This window comes from Phaseolus vulgaris, chromosome 11 (genome assembly GCF_051622355.1).
Source record: "Phaseolus vulgaris cultivar YP4 chromosome 11, ASM5162235v1, whole genome shotgun sequence".
NCBI lineage: Eukaryota > Viridiplantae > Streptophyta > Magnoliopsida > Fabales > Fabaceae > Phaseolus > Phaseolus vulgaris.
The window spans coordinates 51,036,906-51,059,061 of NC_143508.1; the positions used below are offsets into that span (position 1 = coordinate 51,036,906).

The 22,156-nt window shown below is 34.3% G+C and overlaps 2 protein-coding genes across 2 annotated transcripts; one reads left to right on the forward strand and one right to left on the reverse strand.

Moving 5' to 3' along the window:
* Positions 1 to 4,882: 4,882 nt before the first annotated feature.
* On the reverse strand, positions 4,883 to 8,881 carry LOC137809606 (uncharacterized). The gene has a single exon (XM_068610722.2). The coding sequence runs from the start codon at positions 8,879 to 8,881 to the stop codon at positions 4,883 to 4,885; it is 3,999 nt and encodes a 1,332-aa protein (XP_068466823.2).
* Positions 8,882 to 14,930: 6,049 nt separating this feature from the next.
* On the forward strand, positions 14,931 to 16,290 carry LOC137830109 (strigolactones hydrolase CXE15). The gene has a single exon (XM_068637257.2). It carries the CDS (start codon positions 15,106 to 15,108, stop codon positions 16,102 to 16,104), a length of 999 nt encoding a protein of 332 aa, XP_068493358.1. The 5' UTR covers positions 14,931 to 15,105; the 3' UTR covers positions 16,105 to 16,290.
* The last annotated feature ends 5,866 nt before the right edge of the window (positions 16,291 to 22,156 follow it).

Here is a 22,156-nt window from a genome sequence, read left to right on the forward strand (position 1 = left end):
ATAGGGACAGTTGAAACTTAAGTGCTATGTTTGAATATTATAAGAAAGTGAAAAGAGAATAAAGTAGAATGAATGAAAAATATTAGAAAATTTGATGACCTATTAGTTATTAAATATGAAAGAAAATATAAAGAAAGGAAGATAAAAAAAAATACTATCTCTTTCTTGATTTGATTGAGAAGAAACTGAAATAAAAAAAATGTATATTTATAAAATTAAATATATATTTCTAAATAAAATAAATATAACATAGAGAATAGAAAAATATTTTTTAATTTAATATTACTTTATTACTTGAATAAAGTAAAATAAATAAGAAATTACATTATTTTAAGAGAGAAAATAAGAGGAAATGAAGATATAGGGAAGGAGTGAAAGGTAGGGTGTGTAGGAAACAAGAGAGAGGTACAATAACTACTTTTCTTTTATTCTAAAAAAGAAAAAGGGGTGTGAAGAGCATTAAAGGGGTGAGAAAAGAAGGGCCCATTGGAAACTTGACATTTCTATTTATCTTTTGGACTCTAACGTCACAATCACTTGCCTTAAATATCTTTTAAATCTACTATTTACACTCCCCTTTTTATGCTATAAACACTCTTCCTTTTTCATATATTTTAAACCATTTCCTAACATTTAAATTAAAATTAAAAATTAAAAAGTCACTTTCAACATTTCTTAACTCTAAAATAAAATTTAATAAAAAAATTAAATACTTTAACTTTCATCTTCTTTTCTTGAATTTTTAATTAATTATGTAATTAGAAATATCAACAAACCATTCTTATTTACCTCTATTTTTTCCTTCATTTTTTTTCAAAACATTCTTATGCCTTTGCACCACCAACACTCACTAACAAAAGAAAATAAAATTCGTAATACCTTTTAATTTTCATGTTTTTGGGAATATTTTTAAGAAAAAAATGTTTTCTACGAAAAACTATCTGGAATGCAATGATTTTACATCATATAAGCACTTTTTGTCTTCTTATTATAATGTAAAGTTAAAACCAAAATTTCCACAATCTCGATATAATTTTTTTAATCAAATTTTCATTTTCTTAACATTAAAGCAAATGTTTTTAAAATTTAAATTTTTAAAAAAAGATCTGGAGTATTTTTTTTTTTTCATGTTCTGAATAAAAAAACAGTGTAAAAAAAAGTTCTATAAATTACTCCATATATCTAGTTTCTTTTTATATTCCATTGTTTTTGTACAATAAAATTAAATATTATAATCAATATAAGATAAAATTCTACAAAATAAGAAAAGAAAAACTAAATATACGATAACGATTTTCAGAATAATAAAAAGTAAATAGTTGATTTTTTTTAATCTTATATATATTCTATAAAGTGTACCTGTATGGATATTGGGGACTGAGTAATGTTGATCCACGTCGATACAAGGTGTCTTTTTCCCTCTGGGTTGTCCTATTCTTCAAGTCTTGTTTCTCTTCGCGTGCTTCGGTCGGTCGGCGGGGGTACCTGCGATTGCACTCCGACGCTCAAGTCAGCAATGGTGCTTAAGTGAGAATTCTCTGATAGTATGGAAAACGTACCTTTTCCCCCTTATCAGAAGTCCCTTTTGTAGGTTGACCTGGGCCTTGGCCATGTGGGCCAATCAGTTGATGGTTAGAGACATGCTTAGTGGTCTTTGGGTCGTGCCTGGTGGTTTCCTGAAAACCAGGGGAGTGGTCTAGAGAACGTGTTTTTACTTCGTCAATGGTTGTTATAACTGCTCTTTTCTACACGTGTAACCACGTTCTGGATTAAATTAGATTTATTCGACATAAACCATTCGTTCGTCCGGCTAGAGGTCATAGAAGGACGAAGAGTCGTATAAGACACAGGGTTTTGTGATGATTTTACCATGAGTACGCCGCGGTCGTCCGGTGCCGACCGGTACACTTGCCCCCCAGGCTCGAGGTCATCGAAGGACGAAGAGTCGTATGAGACGCAGGGGTTTTTGTGATAATTTTACCATGAGTACCCTATGGTCGTCCGGTGCACAAAATCTATTCTATAATGCCGCTGGAAGCACAAAATTTCCATTCTATTGGACGGAGAATCCCACCTCTCTTGACCATCGGCTTTGGGAATCTTTGTCTCCCATCGACCAAGAAATTTTGATGGTCGTGAATCAACTATCGTGTAGGCTCCCTACGCGGGAACTGATAGCTCTTTATGGGTCGTCTAAGCAGTAGGCGGAACTAAAAGGTGAGCACCTTCTTCTTGCGGTCGTTCGGCTAATAGCGTATCTGTTTCTTATTTTCGTGTTTATGTTGCAGAGATTGTTGTCAGCATAGATCCGGGTTTGAAGAAGTATATGATTCGGATAGCCGTAGTTATATAATCTCGACCGAATGAACGGTTAATTAATAAATAATTTCGATTTCTGACCAAGGTTGGTGAATAACGTTGAAGTTATAATTCGTTATATATTCTGGCCGAACGCACGGTTAATGAATTAATAGATAATTCGGATGCCGGACGATGCATAAATAATTCGGGTTACCTTAAAGTAATATGATAATTCTCATGTCGGACGAGGCATAAATAATTCGGATTACCTTAAAGTAATAAGATAATTCTGATGCCGGACGAGGCATAAATAATTTCGATTTCTGACCGAGGTCGGTGAATAACGTTTAAGTTATAATTCGGATAACTTTCCGACCGAATGAACGGTGAATTAATTGAATTTCTGACCAAGATTGGTGAATAATGTTTAAGTTATAATTCGGATAACTTTCGTTATGTATTCCGACCGAATGAACGGTGAATTATTTGAATTTCTGACCAAGGTTGGTGAATAACGTTTAAGTTATAATTCGGATAACTTTCGTTATGTATTCCGACCGAATGAACGGTGAATTATTTGAATTTCTGACCAAGGTTGGTGAATAACGTTTAAGTTATAATTCGGATAACTTTCGTTATGTATTCCGACCGAATGAACGGTGAATTAATTGAATTTCTGACCAAGGTTGGTGAATAACGTTTAAGTTATAATTCGGATAACTTTCGTTATGTATTCCGACCGAATGAACGGTGAATTAATTGAATTTCTGACCAAGGTTGGTGAATAACGTTTAAGTTATAATTCGGATAACTTTCGTTATGTATTCCGACCGAATGAACGGTGAATTATTTGAATTTCTGACCAAGGTTGGTGAATAACGTTTAAGTTATAATTCGGATAACTTTCGTTATGTATTCCGACCGAAAGAACGGTGAATTAATTGAATTTCTGACCAAGGTTGGTGAATAACGTTTAAGTTATAATTCGGATAACTTTCGTTATGTATTCCGACCGAATGAACGGTGAATTAATTGAATTTCTGACCAAGATTGGTGATTTAAAATGCCTCGTTAAAACCTTCTCGGTAGAAAACCCTCCTTAGGGATAAAACTACCGAGCGAGGAAAGAGTGCACTAAGTTTATTCATCAACTGTAATAGAATTTGAGATGCGTGGCATTCCAAGTTCTCGGTACAGATTTTCCTGACAAATATTCTAAGTAATAAGCTCCTCCTGTTGCTGTGTCGGAGATGCGGAACGGACCTTCCCAATTGCTTGAAAACTTTCCTCCGTCCTTCCGGGCGTCGCTGCGCATGCGCCAAACTAGATCTCCTTTCTGATAACTTCGTGGCTTCACTTTGGAGTTGTACCTTCGTGCTGCTCGTATCTTGCATGCTTCTTCCCTTATCTTGCATTTGTCCCTTAATTCATTGATGAGGTCGAGGCCGACTAGTAGACTTTCCTTTTTTAAGTCTAGGTCTAACGTCTGTCGGCGTAGTGAAGGTTCGCCGATTTCGACCGGAATCATGGCTTCTGTGCCGTACGTCAGGCTATAAGGTGTTTCTTGAGTTGTTGACTGGGGAGTACAACGATAAGCCCACAAAACCTCTAACAATTCTTCAGTCCAATTTCCCTTGGACGGGCCAAGTCTCTTCTTTAACTCATTGAGAATAACTTTGTTGGCGGCTTCCGCCTGACCGTTGGTTTGAGGGTGTTCGACCGAACTCGTTATATGTTTGATGTGAAGTTTCTCATAGAATTCAGCTAGCCCACGGTCGGTGAACTGTCGACCGTTGTCTGTGATAATGATCTGAGGTAGGCCGAACCTGCAGACAATGTTTTTCCACACAAAGCTTTGTACGTTCCGGGCGGTGATGGCTGTTAGTGGTTCAGCTTCAATCCATTTGGTAAAGTAATCTATACCCACCAGTAGGAACTTGCATTGCCCTTTTCCGGGTGTGAAAGGTCCGATAATATCCATTCCCCATTTCACGAACGGCCAAGGGGATAGGATGTAGTGCAAATGCTCTGGTTTTTGGTGCAATAGGGTGCCGAACTCTTGACATTTCACGCACTTTTTAACGTATTCAGTGCAGTCTCCCTGCAAGGTCGGCCAGTAGTATCCTGCTCTTAGAATTTTGGCGGACATAGTCCGCGCTCCTGAATGGGTTCCGCATATCCCTTTGTGTAACTCGGTCATTACATAAGTGACTTGTTCTGGACCAAGGCATTTTAGGAGGGGACGGGAATACCCTCTCCTGTAAAGATCTTCGCCAATCAGTATGTATCGGGCGGCTTGTAACTTCATCGTTTTCTCCAAATGTGGATCGCATACACCATCGGTAAGATATTGTTTTATGGGAGTCATCCAGTTAGGTTGGGTGTCAGTCGCCATGCATTCTTCGGTACCAACACTTGGTTTAGCCAGGGTCACGTGTATGGCCGACCGGTGGACGCCTTTCTTTTTTTGGGTAGCCAATCTCGATAGAGCGTCCGCCCTAGTATTATTTTCCCTCCGTACGTGTTGGAAGGAGATTTCTTTGAACCTGTTTAGAAGATTTTTTACGAAATGAAAATACTGTTAGAGTAATGTTTCTCTTACCTCATACTCCCCTGTAAGTTGTCCGACGACTAGACGGGAGTCGCTTTTACAAGTTATATTTGTTATCTCCAATTCAATCGCCAGATGCAAACCTGCGATTATAGCTTCGTATTCAGCTTGATTATTGGAAGTTTTAAATTCAAATTTCATGGCTTGTTCGACAACAATCTCCCCTGGTCCTTCAAGTACAACTCCTGCTCCGGACGAACGACTGTTAGATGACCCATCTACGTATAGTGTCCATCGGGGATTCCGTTCGGTCGGATAGGGAGTGAGTTCTGCTGTGAAGTCGGCGAGGGCTTGGGACTTGATGGCTCCCCTGGGTTGGTATTCGATGTGGAATTCTGACAGTTCGACTGCCCAACCTATCATTCGTCCGGCGAGGTCAGGTTTGGTGAGAATCTTCATAATGGGATAGTTAGTCCTAACAATGACCTTGTGATTTTGGAAATACATCCGCATCCGTCGTGCGGTAATGACCAAAGCGAAGGCAACTTTTTCGACCATTTGGTACCGGGTTTCTGCGTCATGTAAGACTCGACTTACAAAATATACCGGTCGTTCTTCCGCTTCAATTTCTTGTACCAGAGCGGAACTCACCGCTTCATTGGAGACGGCGAGGTAGACCACAATGGGTTCCCGTGCGTTCGGTTTCTGGATGACCGGTGGAGATGCCAGAAATGCTTTTAACTGTTGGAAATTTTGTTCACATTCATCTGTCCATTCAAATTTACTTGTCTTCTTCAGAAGTTTTATGATGGGTCTCGTTCGTTCGGCAAGCTTAGGTACGAATCGAGACAACGAAGTGAGACGGCCGACTAGTCTCTGGATCTCTTTGAGTCCGTTGGGACTTCGCATTTCGGTGATTGCCTTGCATTTTTCTGGATTAGCTTCTATACCCCGATGTGTGAGCATGAAGCCTAAGAACTTCCCCCCTTCTACGCCGAACGCGCACTTCTCCGGGTTTAAACGCATGCGGTATTGACGCAAGGCTTGAAAAACCTCTTTTAAGTCAGAAACATGTTGTTCGCAAGAGTCTGATTTGACGACGATGTCGTCAACGTATACTTCTACATTCCTACCGATCATGTCGTGGAATACGTGATCCATGAGTCGCTGGTATGTGGCTCCTGCATTCTTGAGGCCGAACGGCATGACTTCATAGAAGAAATTATCAGAATCTGTTCTAAACGCGGTTTTTTCTCGATCACGGTGGTACATTTGTATTTGATTGTAACCTGAATAAGCATCAAGGAAACTTAGGATTTGATGACCGGCTGCACCGTCGACCAGCCGGTCGATAGTAGGTAGAGGATACGAGTCCTTTGGGCACGCTTTGTTAAGGTCTGTGTAGTCTACGCACATTCTCCATTTTCCATTCGTCTTTTTTACCATCACTACATTGGCTAGCCATGTCGTATAGTGGGCCTTTTGAATAAAACCAGCTTGAATTAGCTTGTCGGTTTCTTCTCGTGCGGCTTTGCGCCTTTCTTCACCTAGTTTCCTTTTCTTTTGAGCGATCGGCCTGGCCTCTGTATAAACAGACAATCGATGGGTAATCACATCTGATTTTACTCCTGGCATGTCTGCAGCCGTCCAGGCGAAAAGATCAGCGTTCTTTGTTAATGTTTTACCGATCGTCTCTCGGTCGTCCGGTTTGAGGGATGTTCCCATGTATGTTTTCCGGTCTTTGTCCCGAAGGAATATGGGTTGAAGGTCTTCTCCTGCTTCCATTCGGGGATCATCCAGTCGAGGATCTAGATCGACTAAAGCGACCAAGTGTCTTCTAGATTCCCTTCCTCTGGAGCGTCTTTCTGTTGACCGACCTCTTCGCTCTGTGGTCCGTTCGGCTGACGTGGTATAAAGCCTTCGGGTCGGCTCCACCTTCAGGCTAGCTACATAACACTCTCGTGCTGTCTTCTGGTCTACATGTACGGTTGCTATGTCTCCATTGACCGAGGGGAACTTCATAGCTAAATGAGGAGTTGAGACAATGGCTTTCAATCTGTTGATAGATGGTCGACCGAGCAAAATATTGTACGATGTATTGGCATTAACGAGTAGATATCGTATGTTGATGGTCTTGCTGAGGTAATCATCCCCGAACGTGGTGTACAGATCGATAAATCCTTTCGTATCCACTCTTTCCCCTGAGAAACCAATTATCTGCTCGTTGTACGGTTGTATCTCTGCTTCTGGAATCTTCATCTTCTTAAACGTTTCCCAATATAGGATGTCGACCGAGCTACCCTGATCTACCAAAACTTTTGCAATTGCAAATTTATCTATCTCCACAGTTATTACCATGGGGTCATCTTGAGATGGATCGATTGCTGTGAAGTCTTCGTCAGTGAAAGTGATTGGTGGTATATGCGGTCGGCGTTGTGTGGGAGTCGAATGAACGGATTGAATTGCTCTTAAATGTTTTTTCCTGGCTGAATTAGAGCATCCTCCACCCGCAAAGCCACCTGCAATGTAATTAATTTCTTGAGGGGGCTGACCGAGCGACACCGGTCCAGCGATTGTATTGATGACTGTGCGAACTTTTTGTTTAGTTCGACTTCTACGTTCAGGGCTTTCGCTTTTAGGCCTCGTTCGTCTGATCGGACTTTCGCTTCTTTTTCTTCTGCTTGAACGATAGTGGTTGTCACGGGTTCGGTCGTCTCTTCGTCCCGAACGTTCGCGGGGATCATGATCACGCTGGGGTGACCTGGGTGCCGTGATGGTGGTTTTCACGAACTTGCGCAGATGGCCGGCCTGGACGAGCTCTTCAATTTTATCTTTCAGTGCTTGGCATCCTTCGGTCGTGTGGCCATAGTTACGATGGTATTGGCAACGTTTACTGGTGTCGGCATTGGGAGGGGTTTGTGATGGCCTCAACGTCGGAATCAATTCAATCTGCAGTGCTTCGTCGAGAACCTTACCCCTTGGTACAATCAAGGGAGTGTAGTTATGGAAACGGGGTCCCCTATTGGGGCGATGTCGTTCTCGGTCGGTCGGTATTGTGGGGGGACGAATTTCTTTGCTCTTGTCCGTGTTCTCAGCATAAGTTTTTCGATGATAGTCAATATGTTCTTCTATCTGCATGAACTTTGTTGCTCTTGTTCTTAATTCATCCATATTGCACGGAGGTCGTTTGATAAGGCTTTCAGTGAACCTTCCTGGTAGTATGGCCGAGACCAAATGGTGCATGGCTATTTCTGGATTAAGATTACGAATGTTCATACACACTTTGCTAAATCTGTTCATGAATGTTCTCAATGATTCTCCCCTTTCTTGTTTGACATTTAGAAGAGACATGGAGGATGTCCGATGAGGTCTACTTGTGGCGTATTGCGTGGTGAACTTCAATTCCAAAGCGTCGAAGCTTGCAATGGAATTGGGTGGAAGGTCCGAAAACCATCCAAGGGGGCCTTCCCTGAGAGAGGTGGGGAAGACTTTACACCATACCGTTCGGTCGGTTGTGTAAAGGGTAATTTGAGTTCTAAATATATTCAGATGTTCGTCTGGGTCTGTGGAACCGTCATAAAGGTTTATCGTTAGGCCCCTCCACTTGTCAGGGAGAGGAGTGGCTATGATGTCATCAGTGAACGGATGGCCTTTCGGGTTTGCTACCTCGTTTGGGGTTACTGGCTTTGCACTCTGACGGGTGTGTTGAACGAATGACGTGTGAGGTATAGCCTGGGCTATTGTTCTTGTTCCTGATTGGAACGGTGATGGAGAAGGTGCACGTGAATGCCCTTCGCGTTCAGATTGCTCAAGTCTATCCAACAATCTCTTGTTCTGTTCTTTCAATTGTGCTATCTCCTCTGCGTGTTGTTGACGCTCTTCTTCTCGTCTTTTCCTTTCTTCATCTTGGCGAAGTTGATCGATGACTCCTTTTTGGAGTAATTCCTGCATCTGAATCTGGAGGGTTTGTAGTATGGTCCTATGCTCTTCAGAGATATCATTGTTGTTGTTGTTTGCCGTTGAGCCCATCTTCAAGCGTTGGGATCTTTGGGTCTGGAAATAATGATTACTCGGCCCCACGGTGGGCGCCAATTGTACCTGTATGGATATTGGGGACTGAGTAATGTTGATCCACGTCGATACAAGGTGTCTTCTTCCCTCTGGGTTGTCCTATTCTTCAAGTCTTGTTTCTCTTCGCGTGCTTCGGTCGGTCGGCGGGGGTACCTGCGATTGCACTCCGACGCTCAAGTCAGCAATGGTGCTTAAGTGAGAATTCTCTGATAGTATGGAAAACGTACCTTTTCCCCCTTATCAGAAGTCCCTTTTGTATGTTGACCTGGGCCTTGGCCATGTGGGCCAATCAGTTGATGGTTAGAGACATGCTTAGTGGTCTTTGGGTCGTGCCTGGTGGTTTCCTGAAAACCAGGGGAGTGGTCTAGAGAACGTGTTTTTACTTCGTCAATGGTTGTTATAACTGCTCTTTTCTACACGTGTAACCACGTTCTGGATTAAATTAGATTTATTCGACATAAACCATTCGTTCGTCCGGCTAGAGGTCATAGAAGGACGAAGAGTCGTATAAGACACAGGGTTTTGTGATGATTTTACCATGAGTACGCCGCGGTCGTCCGGTGCCGACCGGTACATAAAGTATATTATTTTATTGCTATGAAAGTACGAAAAAATAAATACAAAAGTACATGTATTTGTACTAGTATACATAAAATGGTAAAAGTTGTATTTTTCTCTCTCTTCTAATATACTTGTTATTATTGAATGAAATTGGGTTTGACTTCAGCTACTCTGTTAACCAATTTGTTTAAGAATTTCCTTTTCGCACTCCACATATTGCTTCATGTACCTCTTAAATTTTAATATATTTTGTTCATAATAGGTAGGTGTAAAGAGGTGAAGAAAGTAATTCTGGGATGCACACTTCAAAATATTCTTAAAAATAAAATAAAAAATCTAAAACATGAAATTCTAAACAATGTTTTAACATTCTGGAACAGAGATTTTTCAAACACAGGTCAACCTTTTACCAATAGTTTACTACAGAATGAATTCTCCTCACTAATAAAAAATGAATGACATGAAATTGGTGTTTACTTAACCAGGATTTTTCACTCCACCAGAAAGTTCTAAATTGAGATTAATCATAATGAAATCATTTTTTGGAACAGTTTAAAACTCATTATAAAATGTTGTTTCCATAACATAGAAGAAGGAAATTGGATTATCATTGATAATGTCTTGTACTAGGTATCTACTTCTTCTTTTAATAGTGTGCTAATACCTCAAAGACCTATTAGAAAGACATCTAAGTTCGCATGGCTAAAAGATTTTATCTAAGAAGGTTATTTATGAATGTTTGGCTATTTGTAAGAATCTTACAAGATTTTTTTGTTTAAATTTTCCGTTAATTTAGGTCAGATGTTCATCAATGATCTTTATAAGATCTCTCATAAAAGGAAAAAGGCAGAAACTACCTCATGCCGAGGCTACCAACTCGTGCGTGGAGATATATGTTATGGGTGGTCCGATAACGACTCGATAGCGGGTGACCTGATAAGGTCAACAAACACTTGCTAGGATAGGCTCGAAATGACTCTAATACCATGTTAAGAAGTGGACTTTAAGCCTAACTCAACCCCATAAAACCGGCTCATAGGATTGAAGTTTGCACCCAATTATATACAATGAAATGTCTTAATCTCTAGTCGATGTGGGATCTCCAACATTGTTCTCTATAATTTTATTCTCAATCCCAACTTTCTTTTTTCTCAAACACTACACTCTAACTATCTATAATTCTCTTTGTCTTAGGGTAAAAAAGAAGGTTACCCTTTTAGTTATCACTCACACCCAAAATGATACATTTAAAACTCTCGGTATCAAGCTTACCTCATTTTGCCTTTGGTATATGTTGTCGAAACTCCAAACTCAAAGTTTGTTCTACTAAATGTTTGACTTTTCTCCAAACTTTTTGAGGAATGATACCTTCACAACAAGTGTTGGAAATTAATTCAATAAGTAGAATGTCCAATTTACAGCTTTAACTTTCAACTATAAAGGCTTGCATAACCATTTCAATAAAGAACATATTCATCCTTTATCTTTTTTATTCTTGCTTAGTGTTATTTTTTTGGTGTGGTGTATATGTTGTAATAAGTTGTTTTTTTATTTACTATTTTCATAAAATAATTTGAAATTGAGAGAGTTAAACTCTACTCCTTTATTCGCAAACACTTGACAAATGTATTCACTTTCTTTTCCACCATGTCTTGTAAGTCTTGAAACACTCAAATACTTTTATTATTCCAAAAAGAAAATATATTAATCATTATGAATATAACCATCATTAAAGCACATTTCCACTATATGATATAGACTTTATTAGTTAATAAATATATTCATGTATGAGTTCCAATAACTCAAAGAAAGAAGCTTATGACTTTGCAACTTGTTTTTCAAAGGAAGCAAAATATCTTCCAATTATTTGAAACTCTTGTGACACTATCACCACCATTATCATTCATGTCTTTATCAACCACCCAACAAACACGAATTTTATCCACACATTACACACACATGTACACATGCAAAACTATTTTATTATTGTTTCTACACACTCAAACTCCAAACTCTTTTATCAAAAGATAATTAAATCTAATTCATATTAGATTGAATTAATATAAAAGCAAGTTTTTATTGTTGTTTCTTTATTCTTGCACAAATCTTTTCTAAAAGTGTCTAAACCCACAATTTTAATATACATGTCTCTTAAAAAAATAGAACAAAATTTGTGTCATATTCAACCCCCTCTTATATAGTTCGCCTATTATTTTATACTACACCTACTAAACTTTATATAGTGTTCCGTTTGTCTAGTTTGGTTTAACAAACTTTTTACCTATTCCAATGCATTATACTCTATAACACGTGGGAGAGTTAGTATTTATTTTTATAGGTTTTAAAAAACAAAATCAATGGATTTAATATAGATAACGATAGATGATATTATATTTATTTTATTATAGTTTCTACATATTCTTGTTTATTATTTTAACCATTACATTATTTGTAATATATATTTTATTATTTTAGTATTATACTTCAAAGATATATATTACTTTTCTATTTTTATAATTTTTTATTAAATTATATATTTTAACCATTATACTATTAACATTATTTATTAAATTATTTTTAACATTATAATGGAAATATTAAGTATTCCGATAATTATAATAGCGAAAGTATGATATCTACTTAAGTGAACATTATTTTTACTTGATTGGAAATATATAATAAATATAATACATATTTTTTTTAAAAAAATTAAAATTAAAAAATACCATTAAAATAATTAATATATGAATAAAAATTATAAATGTTTAAAACTATCTAATTACTAAAATTATAAAAATTCAAAAATATAATCAATAAACTAAAATTTATATAGAATAAAAATTATATCTCTATTATTCTATAGTTATCAATTATATATTTCAATAAATACGACTAGAAAATTATTAAATAAAAACTAATTTTAAATTTAAAAATAATTAATTATTATATTAATTATATTATATATTATTTTATAAAGTAAAAAATTATTAATTCTAAAATAGTTTTTATTGTTAATAAAATTTATAAACTAATTTTTAATTTGGTATCTAATAATAATTAAAAATAACTAGTTAAATATTAATTTAGAAATTAATTTATAATTTTTTTATTAATAATACAAATTACTTTATATATTAATATTATTTTAATCTGTAAAATAATATATAATAACTAATTGTTTTTTATTTTTAAAATTAATTTTTATTTAATAATCTTTTTTAGTGAAATGGTTTTAGTAAATAATTTAATAAATTAATTGAATAGGTTTCATCTATCTTGCATCTTTTCCCAACTTTGACCTAACTTTTTTATCTTTCGATTAACTTCTAAACATCATTGCAATGTAGTGTGGGAAGAATTTGAACTACGCACTTCTATTATTGTTTAGGTTTTGTGGTGCATGGTGTTCTTCATTACTAAATTTTCTTCATTTTATGGTGATTTGTGCTATTAAATATGTTGTATCCTTTTCCTTCATTTTGTCTATTTGATGTAGGTACCAACTACCCTCTCTTTGTTTCTTTTCCATTACTCAATCGATGTTTCATACTTCTTTTTTGTAAAAAGTACATGGATTAGAGAACCCAACATATAATATTAATTAATTTGTTATTGCTCATAAAATATATAAGATTTTGGAGATTCCATTTTTTATAAATTCAAAATGATGTTTGATGATTCTTTAGATATTTTAATTTTTTTATAGTAATTTTTGTAATTTAAATATTTTTTAGTAAAGAATAAATAAATTAAAAGAAGTATTTTAGAATATTCCATGCTTATATAAGTGTCTACAACTTATTTATCTTACCTTCAAGTTCATAATAATTTAAATAATATATTTTAATATAAAGAATTATCCATATCTATCTCTTTATAGATGGAAATTATTTAGCATTATTTTCCATCTCACAATCTTTGTTCACGTGAGTCTTTTTAGTTTTCAAAATGATCAAAAGTATTGTTAATTTTTACATTTTTCTTCTTTATTAACACATTGTATGTTGATTTTACAGAGTAAATCTCTTTCTATATTTATTCATCATTCTTATTCTTATTAAAACATTATTTATGATTGGTAAACGAAATCCTTATTAAAACATGTGTTATTTATATATTATTATCAGTTAAACTTTTATTTAAAATATTATCTTTTTTTGTGAATTTTAATTTTTAATTATATTTTTTCTTTATGCTTTTGTTAGTTTTCAATAATTTTAACTAATCATAAAAATCTATTAAAAAAATATGTTACCATCACTTTTCTCAAAACACGAGTAAATAATGATTTTATACGATGAGAATGATAATATTTGCCACGTGATGTCAGCTAATTTTAACATTTTTATAGTGATTCTAAGTTTTTTTTGACAACGCAATGGTTGTTACTTTTCTCTAACATATTCATTATTTTATTTTAATAGAGGACACAATTTTATTATTTTATTTTCGCCATTAACTCATAAGCACGACTTTATGATTTTTACTTTTATTTTCAATCTTTTACTAAATAAGACATTAATAATGATAAAAAAATAAATCTATTATTATTAATCAATCGTATACTTTTATATTACTTAATTTATTTTAACTACTATATTATTTAAATATTTATTTTACAATTTCAGAATTATATTTCAATACCTTAAATTGGTAACCCTTTTAATAATTTTTCGTATTATATTTTATATCTATTTAAAAATATATAATTTTTTTATTTATTTTAAAGTTGAATAGAAATATTTATTTTATAAAATGCCTTTAGCTCAATTTATATTATTGATTTCTTCACATTTTTCAAAATACACCAAATAACCTTATTCCCAAGAGGATGAAAATAACTTTCCTCACATTATCTTTTATTACAACATCCGATAAATGTTTTGTTTTCACACAAATATATATATATATATATATATATATATATATATATATATATATATATATATAAAGTAATGTGAAATAAACCACGAAAAAAAAGGTGTAAAGTTGGTTTTGAATGTTATGCGATTACGGCGCAGCATCACTAACACGTGGATATTGTCGAAAAAGATACAATAAAAAAATAATAGTTAGAAAGTTTTGGAGTGGCATATTCAAAAATTGGAAAATTTATTTGACGAATTCCTCCTCTACATTCCACTAAATATTAATATTTTAATTATTTTTAATTTAAAAAATTATTTTAACATTTACATTTTGTTTATATTTTTATTAAAAACATTTTTTTATTTTTTTTATTATAAATATTAAGATTTTGTTATAAATGTAAAGTAGAGTAAGAAGTTAAAATATCATTAAAATAATAATATTAAAAGTTGTAAATGTATAAAAAATAATGATTTTTAATATTTGATTATAAGAAAAAGATATTTTTCATTTCCACGGTGCTTGTAAAAACATATAATTAACTGTTTTCACATGATAGATTCTTGGAAACTTCTCTTCATAATTTTCACTTGTTGAACACATGATTCATGCATCACTTTTCCTTTGTTTCTTGCTTCTTCTTTAAACGTTCAAAGCCACATTCAATGCATTATATAAGAATATCCACACCACTCACTTCTACATAACTACAATAACTCACTCTCACTCATTGCATCACCATAACCACCACCATGGTCCAACAGAAGAACCTCGTCGATGAAGTCTCGGGTTGGCTCAGACTCTACGACGACGGTTCGGTAGATCGAACATGGACCGGTCCGCCGGAGGTCAAATTCATGGCCGAACCGGTTCCTCCCCACCACGAATTCATCGACGGAGTTGCTGTTCGAGATACTGTCACGAACAACAATCTCCGTGCACGACTTTACTTGCCGGAGAAAGTCTCTAACGAGGAGAAGCTTCCCATTTTGCTTCACTTTCACGGCGGCGGGTTTTGCATCAGCGAACCGGATTGGTTCATGTACTATCAGTTTTACTCGCGACTTGCTCGGTTGGCTCGAGTCATCGTCGTGTCTTCTTTCCTCCGTCGCGCTCCAGAACATCGTCTTCCTGCTGCAATTGACGACGGCTTTTCTGCTCTTCTCTGGCTCCAGAGTGTAGCCGGAAGAGAAGCAGAAGAGGCGTGGCTTGAAAAACACGGTGATTTTGGTCGGGTTTTTCTGATCGGAGATAGCTCCGGTGCAAATACTGTGCATGAAGTGGCTGCTCGAGCTGGGAAGACTCAACTGAAGCTGGTGAATGTGGCTGGAGGAATCCCGATTCATCCGGGGTTCATGAGGTCGACACGGAGCAGGTCGGAGTTGGAGAAACCGCAATCTCCATTTTTGACATTGGACATGGTGGACAAGTTCATGAGCTTGGCATTGCCGTTGGGTTCTACGAAGGACCACCCCATTACGTGCCCCATGGGCGACGGCGCTCCGCCGCTTGGGGGGCTGAAACTGGCGCCGTTTCTGGTGTGCCTGGCGGAGATGGACTTGATGTTTGACACGCAGATGGAGTACTATGAAGCGATGCGGAAGGCGAAGAAGGATGTGGAGTTGTTTGTTAACAAAGGAGTGAGTCATAGTTTCTATCTCAACAAAATTGGTGTGGATATGGACCCAACTAGTGGTGCTCAAAGGGATGCTCTTATTGCTAGGATCAAACAGTTCATTGAGCACCACTAAATTAGTGATAACATGTTTAAGTTTGTGAGAAACATTGTGTGCAAAACAAAAGCACAAAAAGTTCATGCGAGTTATTTTTAATGAATGAAATAAGTAATAATATATAATGTGTTGTTTCTTTCAACTTTTGAGGGAAATCTCCTTTATTAAACGGTATCTTTGTGTCGGACACATGTATTAAACATCGATATTGGTATGATATTCGTAAAACACGTATTGGTGAAGTGTCGAATTAAAAAAATATTTATTGAATTTTTAATAATTTTAACACGATTCTAATATAATTTTATAAAGGAGAAATATAATATTTTTTAAAAACTCAAACATATTGTATAATTTTTTATTATGATTACAAAATAAGGATCAAATACTTTTGAATCAGTCATGAGAAACATCTTTCTGTTAAAAAAAAATTGAAACACACATAATTCTTTATTGTTAATTTATATAATTCATAATTATATAATATATAGATTTGTGTATCCGTGTCTTACATTTTAAAGATTATATGTATCTCTGTGTCCGTGTCCGTGTCATGTCAGTATTAGTATTAGTGTCTATGCTAGATAGAGTTCTATGACTTTGGTATATCTATTTTTTTTTATAATAGGAGTATAAGTTGTTGTGAAGAAAGACTTTTCTAGTGTGAGATCATGAAAAAGAAAATTAATATATTGAAAACTTACTCTAGTATACAACCTTCGATTGATGATATAAAAAAAGTATTTTCATCATTTATATAAAAACTGAAATTTTAGACAAAGAAATGAGGTGATAGCATGTTGCTAATATATCATTTGTCTAATTTAATTTAATTTATTTATTATTGATAAAAAAACCTCTTACAACTTAAACTTTTTTTATTAAAATAAGAATCTAATTTATGAAATAATTTTAAAATTATGTAATATCATTTCACAATACAATTATTACAACAATATTTTTATTTTCAATATATTTTTTTACCAATAAAAAGAAGAAATATCCACCACACAATCACCACATGCAACACTGTAACTATTCTCTAATATCTACAATAATTGGTAGTAGATATCTTATTACAATTGTAGAAACTATTTTATACAGATTTCCCTTTGCTGAGAAAAGATACATGAATTGTGACATATTGAAACTTATAAGAAAGTCATTAAACACGGAAGAACTTAAATTTGACTTATAACATGTTAAGTGGGAAAGTGAAAATGTAAAATATATTTGTTTACTCATTTTAATGTGTCTAATTCACTTATTTTGATTTGTAGTGCAATAAACAATCTGAAAATTATGAGTGTGGCTACTATGTTATGCAGTGGATGTCGACTATTGTGCGAGTTGAAATTGATAGAGGTTGGGATCAAGTGATACTTCAATACAAAAACACGTGTATAGATGAATTATTAGAATGATACATAGAAGTTTTTCATATATTTGTAGAACTTTTTGTAGAATGTTATATGCACTCTTTTATTGTATGTATACTTTCATATTTAAATTATGATACACATGCATTATTATTATGGAAATTTGATATTTTATACAAAATTAAACTATATATAATAATAAAATATTTTAAAAAAATACATTTGTTTCGCATAATAACGTAAGTTTTTACACGTGTCATTAATGTGATTTTATATCGACGATTCTAAAACCGTTGTTATAAACAACTGATTTACAACGACACCGTAGAAACAACGGTTCCCGAGTTGTTTTTATATGACATTTTTAACTGTTGTTAAAACACTTTTTTTAGAGTGATGAGTGAAACAAGATTTTAATATTAAATGTAAACAATTAAAGTACTGTATATATGACACAACTTCACCATACATACCTACTATCCATAAAACACTAACTCAATCTCATAATTTTTTTTTTTTTGCCATTTTTTGTAATTACGAAATCAAATTACATCATTTTTGCGAAAAATTTGATTATCTCAATTTTTTTGTTATGATATTCTAAAACACTTTGCAGAAAATGCCCTATAAATCAATTTATATTATTGTGTTCTTCACATTTTTCATAGTACATGAAATAACCTTATTCCCAAGAGAATGAAAATAACTTTCCTCACCTTGTTTTTTATTACAACCTCCTTAGAAGAATCCGATAGATGTTTTTTCACACAAATATATATAAAAAAGTAATGTGAAATAAATCGTGAAAAAAAGGTATAAAGTTATTTTGACTTACAATTCTGCTGCGATTGCGATGCAGCAGCACTAACAGGTGGATATAGTTGACAAAGATACAGTAAAGTTTAACATGTTTAAATTTGTGAGAAACATAGTGTGCAAAACAAAAAGATCTTCATGTTTTCGGTATATCTGTTTTTTCGTGATAAAAAAAAGTCTTACAACTTAATTTTTTTTATTAAATTATGAATCTAATTTATGAAATAATTTTAAAATTATATCATTCCATCACAAGGATAAGAATAGATTAATGCTTTTCAGATAGTACAATTATTAAAATAATATTTTTATTTTCAATATATTTTTTTACAATAAAAAGAAAAAATATCCACCACACTTGACACATGCAACAGTGTAACTATTCTCTAATATCTACAATAATTGGTAGTAGATATCTTATTATAGAAACCTAGATTCACATGTTCCAAAAGATACATGAATCGTGACATATTGAAACTTATAAGAAAGTCATGAAACACGGAACAACATAAATTTGATTTACACTATAGTTTTATCAGAATGAGTATCACATGTGAAAACTTAAATAACTTAGGGACCTACAAGGAAAGGAAATAAAGGAATGAAACCAAACAAAAATTAGTATTTGTTTTCTGTGAACGTGGCATCAATGTCACAAGAGGACTCGTGAACAAGTATAAATTCATGTTAATAGTTTGTTTCTTGGGAAAAACATTCAACTCCATATTCAAGCATACACTAAAATTGGAAATTACAAAAGCTCCATTGATTGCAAGGAGAGTGTAATTAAAAAATAAAACAATATTTTAATAAACAGATTAATTATGAATTATTTATCTATCTTAAATTATTGAAAGAGGATAGAATTTTCAAACAAGAAAAATCAGTACTATAATTGTATAGATTAATAGGACCTAGATAGTAATTTTTATTGACTGGAACAATTGTTTCTTACCCTTCGGTTGCTCCTCATTTGTCTTTCTTCTCATATTCACTCTTTGGTGCTCGACCGCTCCTCTTTCCTCTTCTTGTACTCGTTCCTTGGTACTCGATCGCTCCTCTTTCCTTTTCTCGTACTCGCTCTTTTGTGCCTGGTCGAGAGTTAACCTGTAAAAGGTTCTCCGACGATCAAGTATGTACTTTGTATAAGAGTATATGATGTATTTGATAAAAGCGTGCATTACTCCTTTGTAGAGAGTTTATTTACCTTATTTAGTCATGGACCCTCTGTTATGATAGGTCGAATCTATCAAATATCAGTGTTAACTTATTTCTAGGGAGGTTCCTTGATTTCTCGGGACGTTACTCGAATGTGGTGGGACGTGTCCCTGATTCTCAGATAGTCTCTGCAACTGCCTTAACTACTATTTATTATAATTGCTATAAATGTATTCTAACCTAGTTGATCGATCACCGAGGCCTAGTGACATGGCTTGTCCGGTACCGACCAATACAAATAAATAAGATAATTTTTTTATCAACAAGAAAAAGTTAATATAATATGGATATTTCAAGTATAATAACAATAGACGAATATATATATATATATACATATATATATACATATATATATATATACATATATATATACATATATATATATACATATATATACATATATATATTGATGTATGTTATAAGAAATTTCAAATTTATTCACGAATCCAGATCCGTAGGTAAAGTTATCATTGCATACGAATTATTATTTAAGAATTTGTATCCATCGATAAATTTAACATTATATGGCTTGTCCGGTACCGACCAATACAAATAAATAAGATAATTTTTTTATCAATCAGAAAAAGTTAATATAATATGGATATTTCAAGTATAATAACAATAGACGGATATATATATATATATATATATATATATTTTGATGTATGTTATAAGAAATTTCAAATTTATTCACGAATCCAAATCCGTAGGTAAATTTATCATTGCATACGAATTATTATTTAAGAATTTGTATCCATCGATAAATTTAACATTATATATAAATTATTACTCACATATGGTAGGTTTTTGTCCTTGAATTTATATTGCTAGAAAAATTCAGCATTACAAAAAGTACTATTACACATAAATACAAATCCATAGATAAATGCAACATTATCTACATATTATTACCCATGAATTAATAATAAATAATAATATTAACCATGATAATAACATTAATATTATTATTAATATCATAATAATAATAATTATTATTATTATCATTAATATTACTTACGAATATAGATCTATCTACGGATATAAACCCGCAAATAATTTACCTACAAATTTTTATCCATAGATAATATTAATAACAAAAGTAAAGTTAAGAATAATATTATTAATAGTATTACAAAGAGAGAAAAAATTAAAAAAGGTTTGGGTTTGAATGTACAATTCATGTGACGTTAAGGGTTTGCTCGCGTGCGGCGGTGCTTGCTCTGAGGCGTCGTGAAAAGGGACATCGTCCGCGTAGTGGGTGGAGCGCGACAGTGCGACGCTTATTTTGAGGGCATTGTGACATCTACTATGAAGACCACTAAAACCCAGGCCTGGGTTAGAATCTACCATTTGCCTTTGGAATATTGGAGACTAAGGGCGATATTTTCCATCACCATAGGCATTGATACTCCTTTGTCTTTGAATGAACATACCATGAGAAAGAATATGTTGCTAGAGTGTTGATGGATATTGATCTGTTTTCCCATCTTTCGGATCACCTTTTGATTGAATGTTCATTGTAGCAAACATGGAATATGAAGGGCTCCCTCAATTTTTCTCTCACTGTAAGATGATTGAGCATGAGCTTGATCAATGTCGTGTGATTCATGATCAGGGTCATGTTCCTGGACCTCAACATAAGCTTAATACAACTCCTGTCAAACGAAAACAGGGGAAGTTGCAGTTCCTAAACAACATAAACAGTATTGGAAGAAAAATCCTCAGCCGAAGCTCGTGGAAGACTCTATTGGTAATTTGAAAATTGATGCTCCTGGCGGGGCTAATGCAGGATCCCTCTTGGGCCACCTTGCTTCTGATATAACAGATGGAGGGGAGAATGATTTTGCAGATATGCCTCTCCTCTCGAGGATGCCTCAGATCATGATAGGTCCTCACCCAGGCAGGGGTTGTTCACTCCCACTTTTGATATAATTAAGGTTTTAGAACCAGGGATTGTAAGGAATTCACCGACTGTTATGCAAGCCAAGGGCTTAGAGTCACAAATTGTAGTAGATTCAATTACGACTCCTATTGATGGTCATCATGTGGAGGTCTCTACTCCTATGGTTCTACCATCTCCGTTGCGTCACATCTATCCTCGAAAGGCTAAATCACTTGGGGATGCTAAAGCACTAGTTACGACTCCTATTCATTGTCATCATGTGGAGGTTTATGCTATTGTGGTTGTACTATCTCCGTCGCGTCCTACATTTTCTAGGAAGGCTAAATCACTTGAGGAAGCACTACTCCCCGCTAATGATACATTGGTCCTGCAAAATCATTTTTCCTCTCTTGATGGTTTGGAAACTACAAATGTGGGAGGTGATCCTCATACTGGTGCACCAATTATTTCGAATGCCATTGTTGAATTTAATTCTAAACATAGCACTGTTGAAAATTAGGTTGTCTCCAAATTTTGGTGGATCCTAATGAGATGGAGGAACATGCTAGTGATACTAGGGAGGAAATTGTTTGCACTAAAAGAAAATAAGGGAGACCACCTAAAGGGACTAGTTAATCCAAAAAAACTGCTAAGGCACTTCTCTCTACAACGTCGCAATGAAGGTCACTTCATTTTTTTTGGAATGTTGGAGGATTGGGAAACCACAAAACAATGGAGATGTTCATTAGTTTACTTAAACTACATAAACCCCTCC

Excerpts from the sequence above, each read along its gene's own strand:
- LOC137809606 (XM_068610722.2), bottom strand. The coding sequence starts at position 8,881 with ATGGGCTCAACGGCAAACAACAACAACAATGATATCTCTGAAGAGCAT.
- LOC137830109 (XM_068637257.2), top strand. The coding sequence starts at position 15,106 with ATGGTCCAACAGAAGAACCTCGTCGATGAAGTCTCGGGTTGGCTCAGA.